Here is a 12,212-nt window from a genome sequence, read left to right on the forward strand (position 1 = left end):
GCTGGGAGATGAATCTATACATGGCCTGTATATTGCGCAAAAACTGTAACTTGGGTCTGTCATATTTTTGCTGTGTACGTCAACTCCCGTTGGCAGTTGCTCCAAGTGGGAAAATCCACTCCACGTGGGCCACACATGTCCGCTTTGAAACGTTACGCCCGTGTCGATCAAAATGGGCTTCAGAAGCAAACAAGCTCAGCCACTGTTTGGTTGTTGGAGCACCAAGCCATGGGATTCCTTCCCACAGAACATCAGATGCTCTTTATCAAATGCACAGTTCTTTGCTGGGGTCGTTAAGTGCCGTTTCAAGGGCAGGGGGCCTCAGAAATCTCCCGTGACCTTTCCCCCTCCATCCTCCCCACCTTTGCTCCCCAGTCGCCCTCCCGAAAATAAATAACGAAACGTAAATAAATAAAAAATCTAATAAATTGTAATCTTAAGTGACAGTTCCTCCACGAATGCGTTTTTAAAGGGGGTATTGTATTTCTTTCCGCGTGCAAATTGTGATTTTTGTGGATGTTACAATTTCCACTTACTTAACGCACCGCCACAGCCGGACGTTTATTCGACATGTCGTCGTTTTGTACCCAGCTAATGTGTTGTTTTGTTTAAGTGTAACTTTGCGTTGGATGGAAAAAAGGAACCCGAACATGACAACACGGTCACGCAAGTCAACTTACATTGTGAGGTCGCACTCGTTACGCACAAAGTGCTGGCCGCAAGTGAACCACAGGACCTCGCTGATCTCGTCAAGGAGCACAAACTACCACCTGAACTCCGGTCATCCTTGCAGCAGCAGCAGTAGCAGCAGCAGCAGCAGAAGCAGCAGCAGCAGCGGCAGAAGCAGCAGCAGCAGCAGTATCAGCAGCAGCAGCGGCAGAAGCAGCAGCAGCAGCAGTATCAGCAGCAGCAGCGGCAGAAGCAGCAGCAGCAGAAGCAGCAGCAGAAGCAGCAGCAGCAGCGGCAGCAGCAGCGGCAGCGGCAGCAGCAGCGGCTTTTGGCTGCTGGCCATCGAACGGAGACGGTCACCGCATCGCGCACTTTCGGATGCGCTTCAGCGGCCGTCTGGAACGCTCTTCCTTCCGATAATAGGAAGCCACTGGAACTGCGCACTTTTAAATCTAGATTGAAAACTCATTTATTTAAAACTGCTTTTTGTGTTTAGTTTGTTGTCCTTCCCCCGCACCTCCGATTAGCACGGCTGGCTACGTACTGTGTGAAAGAAGTTCAACACACATACAAGTCACGTATTTTTTTCTCCCTCCCCACCCCCGGTTAATTCTCCATCGCACATGGTTGGTACCTTCGTAAAAAAATAAAACTCGACACGTGGGAGCTCTAGCGATGACGTGCGCGGAACGAAGGCACGCTACTCCCGATTTGCAGATTTGTCACGGTTGGTAGGATGCGCGCACCTCCGATTCGCACGGTTGGCTACGTACGGTGCGAAAGAAGTTCAACGTTCATAGGCGCGTGCTCGCTGCACGGCTCTCGGCGGCACACTGACAGCCGTTGTTTCGGGCGTGATTGACAGGCCGAGTGTGACCAATTCTAGGGACAACTGGGGGGGATGGTGAGCAAGAGAGACAAAAGACTTCCACTGTTGTCACCAAGGGGGATGTGGGGGGGGGGTTGCCCTTTGTTCTTTTGACCTCTTGAGCCATAATTTAAAAAAGAGTCCTAATTAAACGTCGCAGACCTTCGGCAGTCGAGAGCATTCACACGGCCATCACCCTCTTTGGCAGTCGCTGTGGGGGATGGTTGTAAACGTCGCTTTGCTTGGCTTTTTTTCTTTCAGATGCGTTAATATGTGTACCTCTCTGATACATTGGTGAAGACACTGGGTTGATTTCCTGCAGCCAGGCCGCTCCTGGACTGCTGGCTTTCTGAGGCTCGGCCATTTACGCTGAACCCTGAGAATGCTTGAGGTGCCTTCGTCTGGATCTGCATCAGTGCAACAGTTGACATCGCTGTGTGTGCGCACGTGTATATTTATGCGCGGGTGACTCCGTGTCTGTCTTCTTACATACGTGTTGGAGCTGAAGAGGTAAAAAACGTAAAGGTGCAGCCCTGCAAGTGCCAGCTCACGCCACGGCTGCTGGAAGGGCCTCCGTATGTGGCTCACACTCCCACACTGGTCAGACCATTTTATATAACTATCAAAAGTGCTCTTTAACTTTACCTTCAAGAAACTTGCACATTGAATAGAAGTATGCCACTAATACAAATGAAAGCACAATAATAATTCTATCTGCAGGACATCGTGATGCCTTGCATGGCATATAACTTATGAATATATGGCTACGCAAAACCAGCATGGGTCAGCGTGCGTCGCCATTTATGGAACTGACTCAGTGTTGCAAAGTCCAATATTTTTTTTGGCAGAGGTCAGCAAATACATCGGAACAATCGCTGTTGTTTTCCAGAGTGGTACGTATGCCTTTTGGCGTCCTCTGGTCTAACACCGTTTGAGACGAGGCTCAAAAGAAAGCTGTTTCTGGTGTGGACGAATCAGTTTCAAAGATAATGCATATATTATCAGTGTTTTTTGTTTGCATTCTGACCACAAGCATTGTGGTTAATGCAGACGTGATTCCTTGTAAAAGGTTTCAGTTTGGTTTTTTAACATCGTAATAGCTTAATTCTAGATTTGAAGCTTTCGTGACTGCAAGGATTCATACTCTTAGTTCTTTCGGTAAAGTCACGTAGGTAAAAAATGAAATTAAAATTAATAAATAGAAAGTAAAAAAATATGTTTTATTTAGTTTTTAAAATAAATAAATAAAAACTTTTTAATTACTTTTAATTGCATTTTTTGCCTACGTGACTTTACCGAAAGAACTAAGAGTATGAATCCTCATACCTGTTTTTTGCCAGAAAAAAGGGGAACAACCTTTAATGATGGTACGTATTTTATCGACCCCGGAGATGAAGCCAGGCTGATGCAATCTTCCTCCCTCCCGTCCAACATTCATTTTTGAGCCGCCGCCCGCGTGCTATTTCCACAGCGCTGTCCAGATGGGTTTTGTGGCCATCGTTTGGTTTTCTAAATGAACAGAAAAGCCAAGGGACCGGCATTGGCATTAGTGCCCAAGTACACATTTTTTTAAAAAGAGCAACACTCCCCAAATTCATCATTGACACTGCCTTACAACAGGAAAATATGTCAAAAGGCTGATTTAATATGCCGTGACAGAAAGGGCAGAAAGATGCGTGACTTTCCAAGGGTTTGTTTGATACTTGTGGGCAAATAATAGTCAACTGGCTCGCGTGTGAATTCTAAAACCGTTCATTTGGCAACAATCTCAAAAATGCCAATTTTTCTCCAGACCAGTGGTGGTGTGATCTTTAACTGCATACCAGTCACTCCCTCTCTCTCTGCCCTCCGCGGCTCTCTCCGAAGATGGGCCCAGATACGTCAGCCCCACTCTACGATTTCTCTCATTCACAAGGCAGTGACGGCAATAAACGTGGTGATGAGTGTGTGTTTGTGTGTGTTGGGGAGCGGTAGTGTAGCGGTTAGCGCTACCCTGCGCTATGAACCTAGCGACCCGGGTTCGATTCCCGTTCACGGCCAACACCAGTGACGATTATCTGAACCGGTCCTGGGCCTCCCCTAGGTCGAATCAGCCTGAAATGAGCTCCCAGTGCAGTGTGTAAGCATCGCCACTGGAGAGACAAAGGTGGTCGGGCGAGGTGCTGGCCCACCCACCCCCTCGTGTACCGTTCCGGCCTTCATAGGTGCTCGCTAACAACACTTGCCCCTACAGTCTGTTAAGGCTATATATGGGTGATCTTTGTCTCAGTTCAGCGAACGCGCAGCGCATTGCCACGGTATTTTTAAAGAAACTGCCTGACGACAGTGTAATGCGCGGGAATGAAACGGACGCGCGTCGGCGAAATAAATTCGCAAGCACCGAGTCGATCAAAACACTTTTATTGAGTAGCTTTGGCGACGTCAGCAATCAAATCGACGTCCAAAATTTGCGCCCACGCGGAGATGCATGCAGTAAAAAAAAAACCGTTCAAGTCGACTGCACACACGGATGGTCTACGGGAATCCGATATGTCATCAAGCAGACACTATTATACATTTTTATTCGTAAAGGAAAAAAAAAATATCTTAATATTACAAATTCCGGGATGGCCGACTGATTCATTGCTTGGGTAATGGCTTTTCACATCGTGCCCTCGTCGGGTTCATCTAAACAAGTGGGCAAAATCCGGCTCATGTACCACCCTCACGGGAAACGTGGAACATTCCAAAATAAACACTGCTCATCTGCAGTGAGCCGTGCGAATGCACCGCTTGCAGGGATGTTCAATTTGGAATGTTCCACAAACAAGGAGGTGATGGGGGGATTTTAACCCAAGGATAAGCCCAAGCGTTGATCTCAAGGTACGCCAAGGATGGGCTATGTGGTGTCAGCTTATCAATGAATGAAAACATACATTGTCCCTTAAAATGAGGGATGGTATTTCCTCTACATTGATTCGTGGTAAATGCACATCCGCTGAAGTTTAGAATTGCCGTGATGTCGTTCGGGAGAGAATGAAGGTAAAAATAAAACTACAAAAATACAGTGGCTTTCGATGATTAATTCTGAGTGGGTTTACACGTTGAGGCAGATTCAAATGTGCGGCATTAATATTTGCAACGTAAATAATACAAGAAGGAAAAAAAACATTGGCAGTATGATATTCAAAACAAATAATAATGATAAGGGAAAAAACGTCATACATTCTACAACACATTACAAACGACTATATGTGTTTATCTGACATACAGCGGAACCTGTTCAATAAGCGAACACACGAGAAAATGGTAAAGACACACACAGGATAATATAAGAGAGATATCACGTGCAGATTGCTTTAAAATGGTTTGGATAGAGCTCAGTTTTTTTGGGACAGCACCGTCATCATCATCATTCGATGTCACCTCTCTGGGGCCTGTACATTAGCACCATTTGTTGAGGCTGCTATCCACAGGTTGGGGGATGAACAGTGGTTGTATGAAGGGGGGGGGTGACTAGTGGCCTCCATAGGAATGTGGAATTTCCATCACCGGTTCAAAGGAGAGAATCACCACCCAGTGTCCGTCAGAACAGAGAAAATCTGACTTAATTCATTTGAAAACGTGTCGCCTTACTGTGGCTGTGTGGTTGAAAGCCTTGTTTGCCGCAGCAACAGCGCGTCGCTTTAATTCCATTGTAGTTTCAAGCATTAACCTGCGGTGACCCTAACTGACATTTGACCTTCACTGGTGCCCTCGCCCCTCCCAATGGGTTGCCAATAACCCGCGGTGACCCTGACTGACATTTGACCTTCCCTGTGCCCTCAATCCCCCTTCCCTCCCCTCCCAATGGGTTGCCAACAACGCCAAATCGTTTGGCTTCTCAGATGCGTTTTCCGGCGGTGTTCTCGCGTCGTTTTGGCAGCAATGACCGACGTCTCGCCCCACGCGATGGGTGCATTTTTCAGGAGCCAAAGGTGGAGCGGCTCAAGCTCTGCCTCAACACGCAGCCGCTCGGCAAAAGAAAAGAAAAAAACCCTTCCAGAGCAGGAAGAGTACCGGCCACTGTTGTTTTCTTGTTGTTGTTGCGCGGAGGTATTTAACATTCTGAAATCTCGTTTATCCGAAAGCGCCCCCCGGCTTGGAAAAACGGGCGTCGCTCACGTCTGCCGTGACGCAAGAGAGTGCCGTTTGAAGCTTCGCGCTTCCGCAGAAGAATGGAATTATGTCGTGCGAGTGCTCCCGATGTTTTTCCTCGCCGGCTCACTTCTCCGTCGGGAGTTGTTTTTTCAGCGAGCCTATCGTCAAGAGCCACGTGGAGCCATCAGCGGCAGAGTCGGCCGCGAGCTCACTCCATTAGCATGGGCACGCAACCTCGCAACGGCCATTACCTGACTGCGAATGTTAAACAAAGCTCCAATTAAGGTCATATCGCCAAGAATAGTTTTTTTTCATATCCATCTATTTCGATTTTTTTTTTGCAATCTTCATATCTTGTGGATAATTATTGCAGTTGTAACAATTGGCTACACGTTAATATCGTATCGATTAAATAAGCAATATATTTTATTGCATGTAGATAAGAGTATAAATAAAATACAAACTCAACAGACTATATGTGAATATAGTTGTTCAGCGGTTAGCAGACTGCACTATGAACCTGGTGGTCTGAGTGGATGACTAACGTCACCAACACCGTAGTGATCGTCGTGGTGAAGTATGGTCAAACAACCTCCACGACCGACACACCATGGGGAGATCCTGATCCACGAGTGGATTGACAGGGGACTGTGAGTTTAAGTTTAAATAGCGCGTGTAATGATACAGAGCAAACGCGCTCCCACGGTAGAACATGTTTCTGATGCCATACATGTCTGTTGACTGCGATGGAAATTCCACATTCCCATGATGGAAAACCAGTCTATCCATAGTAGCGCTCATTTTAATAACCCCTAAGGTGACGACGAGCTGAGTTGACCTCAAAACCAGACTGCGTATGCATACAGCTTTGTACACGCACACACTCGCACACGCTCGCGCACACTCGTACGGGCTTATCCGCGGCAGTGCTTGCGTTGCGGTGTACCGTGTTGCTTTTTAAATCCTTTATATTAAGTTCGCTTGCTTTGCTTAGGACCGTGCAAATCTTTCGGTCGTTTTTTAACCCACTTCCCGTGATCCAATCGAGCTGACGTTTTCGACACAGACTCATTGTGCGTGACAATTAATGTTCGTGAAATTTTTTCCCCAAAATTTTACACTTTTTAGGACAAAAATATTATATTTAATTACCAATTGCTTAATGGTGCAATGCAATCATCTAACCCATATGTGGCAGCCATCTCAAGCCAGAGGACGAGAGGACTCTAGCCGCCACGCATATAAAGGCTTTATAGTGAAAAACTTTGTTTTTACGGGTTATACTTGTTCAAGTCTGCCGTGGCCGCGTGTGAGTCGGTCGCCTTTGCTGTTGAGGCCGAACAAGAGCAAAGCGTTGTGGCTCGCTTGCCTTCATTGACTCTGGGGGGGGGGGGGGGGGGGCGTTGGGACCGTGTCCACAAAGCCGCGGCGGAGTGCGTGACCGGCGGTGACCTCGTAAGCGGCACGCACCGCGCCGCGACTCCGTCCCCGATAATTAGCCATCGACGTCGAATCGAGTGGCTGGGAGTTGTTGTTTTTTGTATATCTCTCGAAGACAGGTTCCGCCGTACCTACTATTTCTCAATTAAAATCCGTGCATACAAAAGAAAAACCTGAATATGGAATTAATGTGCTCAACTGTGACCCTGGTAAGTTCTTCTTCTGAACACCCTCTTGTTGCTTCTGTTCGTGTTTTCACCACGCGGCGTCCGTAGTCCGACCGTCCTCACATGCGCCTCGGTCTCTGCGGGGGGTGGGAGAAACGTCAGGGCACACGGAGAAGCACGGCGGTGCGACGCGCTGTAGCGGTGAGGGCCGTCGCCTCCCCACGCCGTGCGGGTCAAGGGGCGCTATTTGACCATACTTCAGGGTTGCTGAAGGCCGGGGAGAGTAGACGTGGAAGCGTAGAAGTGCAGTGCAACAGTGACCTTTGCTGCACTGCTCTCTGCTGCTGCTGCTGCAACAACGGTGGGTTTTTTTTTTAGGAGTTTGACAGAAACGTTTAGATAGATGGATGCCCGATAGCTCGGCCCTAAATGGTGACAAGCCTCTACCAGTTAATAACCAAGATCCCCCGTAACCCCAGGGCGCTACTGCTGATCTGAGCACCGGGCTATGAATATCGCCGCGTAAAATTAACGCCGCTAAAGGCGCATGAAAATATAGTGCCCTCCTAAATTTAACCTGACATGCTTCGTGTGAACTGCTTGAGCGTACGGAAATAAACACATCCCAAGTGCTTGGGTGAAGAGTGAGGGGCCCTGTCGCCGCGTTTCGTGTTGTCGCTGCGTTCCGTGTTTTGCAAACCAACGCTGAGTGCGAGGGAAAACGCCGCAGAGGGATTTATATGAAACGATTGCTGTACGTGGATGTGGCTCTTGCTTTAACGCAAACACATAAATCGCTAAATATGAAATACAAGCCATTCAATGCACCAATTTTGTACGAATCATAAGCGATGCGATGCACGCATCGTGAGCCTAACAATCGATATTGATGAAGGAATCGATGTATCCTTACACTCGGGGATTAATTTCAGCTGGATATGTCCCGGGTCAGTGACCCAGAGGATAGACTTGCACTGGACACTGCACATCCTGTTCCACATCCACTAGCACTGTTGGCTACGTACGGTGTGAAAGAAATTCAACATACATATGCCGCATCAATTACGGCTGTGTCTACCAATCACGCGCCTACTACTCTCAAACCAGCGACTTGGAATACGTTCAATGAGAAATTAATCCCTGGTTACACCCTAATTTTGACAGATGTTCGTATGCGGATGCTTGTTGACATACCGGCTATTCATACAATGTAGTGAAAGAGTCAAGCATGTCTAGACACACACAGTTCCACCCCAAAAACAAAAACCACTCCTGCAACAACAACCGCCGTTCGCCACTAAGTGGCGGTCACGTCACCACGTCGCTTATGCCAGGATAGGTGCACACTCAGCCGCAGCCGCGGTGTCGCAAACATGCAGAGAGATATAACGACATCGTTCTGGCCCTTTTCGTTTTGTTTCGGGCCATATTAAATTGGTTTCGTATGTCAGCAGGAATTCAACATACTGTAAGTTCCTATAGTAAAAAAAAAATATTTTTCTTTAAAGCAATTTTCCCGTGGAATCTGGAAGCTGCGGTCGGCGTACGGGAATCGGGTTCTTTGATGACTTCACTCCTCATGAGGCCACAGATTGATATCATCCCTCATCCCAAGTCACCCGAAAGTTTACACACGTTTAGCTTAAAATACCTCTGCACGATCATTATTAATAATAATGTATACGGAGTGCATTATCGCACTTGCATATTGTTTGCTATCCGCAGTCATAACTACGCCGTTACTGCCATAATGTTTGAAGCATGGCATGAATTATTTTTCTTTTAATTTGAGGATTTTATTAAATGGCAGTGCTTCGATGCGTAATTATACCTGACCCACTGTAACTATGTCAGATTCTCTCTCCCCGTAAACCTGAAGGCCAGTCGCCATACACGTCTGGTTCTTCACAGTGAAGGAGTCAACTTGTTGCCAATGTTCCCCAGGTCATGACGGACTTCTCTCGCGATATTTTAAGCAACAGTTCGGTGCTGCGTTGTATAATCCAGTGGGTGTGCGTGCATGTGCTTGACGCAGTGGTTAGTGCGCTATGCTACGAGCCCGGCGGATCGAGTTCGATTCCCGTTGACTGACCAACACCAGTGACGATTATCTGATCCGGTCGTGGGCCTCCCCTAAGTCGACTTAGCCTAAAATTTGTACTTCGTGCGATGTGTGTACATCACCACTCGGGAGACAAAGACGGCCAGGCGTGGTGCTGGCCATCCAACCCCATCATGTGCCGTGCCGGCCTTTAAAGTTGCTACTCGCTAACAGCACTTGCGCCAACAGTCTGCTAAGGCTACACGGAGGATCATTGTTTTTGTGACCAGATTTGTCCACCTTTATCGACCCGGGGCACACGTTTTGGGTGCTTATCACCTTCCTGGGCATCTTAAAAGCTGGAGAACATGGTGTGACCGTGTATATATATATTTTTTACCGAACCTGTTAATGTGTTGCACCGTTGAGGTCATCATAATTCTCTTTCAGGGCCGCCCCAGTTTGGTCCCGTGAGCCATTCGGTAGCCCTGCTGCATCTTAATGACCCAGAGCAAAACGTCGATGCCAAACATGGAGAAGCAGCAACTCCCTTGAACCTTGCGAGTCAGCTCTCTCGGCCCGATTCATTCCCATCAAGCGGCGCGTAGCCTTCTCTTGAGCTTCGTGCGTAATTCCCCCCCCCACCCCCCCAATTACTCAAACTACGTAAGTGGAGCGTATTTACAGCAGGAAGACATTGCCGAGGAGCCTTACAGACGAGGAAAATGCGAACATTTTCTTCGTGAACGTGGCCTGAGGAGTAAGCTCGACTGTAAAAGATAAACACCTGATACAAATTGAAGACAGTCACTGAAAATGTTGGGTTATTTTCCGCCAGTCAATTTATGAAAAGGTTTCAAAAGAATCCCATTTAAACTTTTCGGCTTTATGTGTATGTTGAACTTCTTTCGCGCCATACATAGCCGACCGTGCTAACCGGAGGTGCGGGAGAAGGACAATAAACTAAACACTGGAAGCAGTTCTAGAGAAAGGAGTTTTCAATCAAGATGATTTAAAAGTGCACAGCTCTGGTGGCTTCCTAATATCGGAAGAAAGAGCGTTCCAGACGGTCACAGAAGCGCGCCTGAAAGCGGTGACCGTGTGGGTAAAAAGCACTCGTGTCAATTGTGAACCAACATATGACCCAACTACTAACTTCTTTCCACGTCTGGTCACACAGTCCCAACTCTGGGCTCTCGGGTGACCGTCGGGCAGAGGTGGGACAAAGTCATTGTTATGCAAGTTCAAGTCGAGTCGCAAGTCATCAAATTCATGACTCGAGTCTGACTCGAGTCCAAGTCACATGACTCGAGTCCACATCTCATAGGTGGGACAAAGTCATTGTTATGCAAGTCCAAGTCGAGTCGCAAGTCATCAAATTCATGACTCGAGTCTGACTCGAGTCCAAGTCACATGACTCGAGTCCACACCTCTGCCGTCGGGTAGCTCCGCTATGAACCTGGCGTGATGTCTGCATGCCCAGTTGGGGCGTTGGTATCAGTGCGTGTGTGGAAGTGAGATGGAGTTTGGCATTTGCAGGAGGACTCCGAGGAACGGCGTGGAGAGAAGTCTGCTGCCAATCGTGGGCAGACAATGGATGATCGTGATTATGATGATGAATACACAACGGTTGATGCTTGTGATAATTGAGTCCTTCATCCAGCAGTTGACAACACATGGCCGTTGCTGCTGATGGTTTAAATTAATTGAATAAAAAAAACATACTTTTAAATGCAAACGTTTCCCGAATCTTTTTTTAACGATCGGTACAACACCAAATTTCCAAAAATATTCAAAACATGCATTTACACGCTCTAAATTGAAATCTCACAAGGACAATTTTTAGCTCTCCCACAAGCAAGAGACTATTACTTTGCGAGTAAAAAAAAAAAAAGAGGCGTATAGGTAAAGGTGCAGCCCTGCAATTTCCTGCTCACGCCACTGCTGGCGGAAGGGCCTCCACTGGAGCGAGCTCTTGAGGCGGGAGTACTCGCACTTTACCCCACCGCACGCCAGAGGTTGCAAACGGGTTTTGATTCCTTACCCGTACCCGTACCCGGCCGCACCAGGGTCGCAAATGGGTACCCGTACCCGTACCTGGCCGGGTATGGGTACCCGTTCCCTACCCGTACCCGTACCCTACCCGAAATGAGTGACAAACGGCTACTCACCAGTGACTCACGGCCTACCCGTACCCGGCTGTACCAGGGTCGCAAACGGGTACCCGTAACCGTACCCGGCCGGGTACGGGTAGCCGGGTATCGGGTAGGGTACGGGTATCGGGTACCCGGTTGCGATCTCTGCCGCACGCAACCTGCCAATCGACTAACTGCGGCGAGCACATTTATGCTGCTGCTTCTGCGTGGACAGAGGCGGCGCGGGGTGGGAGGGTTAAAGGAACTCGTGTCGTTGTTTCCACTGCCGTGCCTGGGAGATCAAATCGAAGTGGCCACCTCTGGACTGCTGACGTCTTGACTGCAAGTCCAGTGTGATGGTGGGCCATTAAACTATGAACTCAAACTTTACATTTTAGCAGGTAAGGCCCCAACTGAGCTACATAGCTCTTTTTCAGAAGTAATCTGGCCATCACATGTGATAGCTTAACGGAGTCGCTTATTGCGTGGACATTTATAGCAGCCAAATAATTTAAACGCGCGTTGATTCTAAATGTGGAGGGAAAAACCGGAGGACCCCGGGCAAAAATCCACGCGACCGTGGGGAGAAAATTCAAGCTCCAAATATACAGATACACGGCATCAGGGTCAGGATGGAACCCACCACCTCCTGTATACCAGGCGAGGTAGTTAACATCTCACCACGGCAGCCATCCCCCGTGTGTTTTGTCCATCTGTTGATGAAACTGTTGATGAATAATTGATTGAAACTACAAGTAAACCACGTCCGATGG

At 47.9% G+C, this 12,212-nt stretch overlaps 1 protein-coding gene across 1 annotated transcript in view; it reads right to left on the reverse strand.

Annotated features, from left to right (window-relative positions):
- Window positions 1-7,233: 7,233 nt before the first annotated feature.
- Window positions 7,234-12,212, reverse strand: part of LOC144722629 (transforming growth factor-beta-induced protein ig-h3-like) — a 31,845-nt gene continuing 26,866 nt past the window's right edge. Inside the window, exon 16 of the mRNA XM_078600885.1 lies at window positions 7,234-7,400. Coding sequence (XP_078457011.1) covers window positions 7,383-7,400 — 18 coding nt within the window. The 3' untranslated portion in view covers window positions 7,234-7,382. The remainder of the gene's footprint in view (window positions 7,401-12,212) is intronic.

Source organism: Lampetra planeri, chromosome 15, assembly GCF_965212315.1.
Source record: "Lampetra planeri chromosome 15, kcLamPlan1.2.h2, whole genome shotgun sequence".
NCBI classification, from domain to species: domain Eukaryota; kingdom Metazoa; phylum Chordata; class Hyperoartia; order Petromyzontiformes; family Petromyzontidae; genus Lampetra; species Lampetra planeri.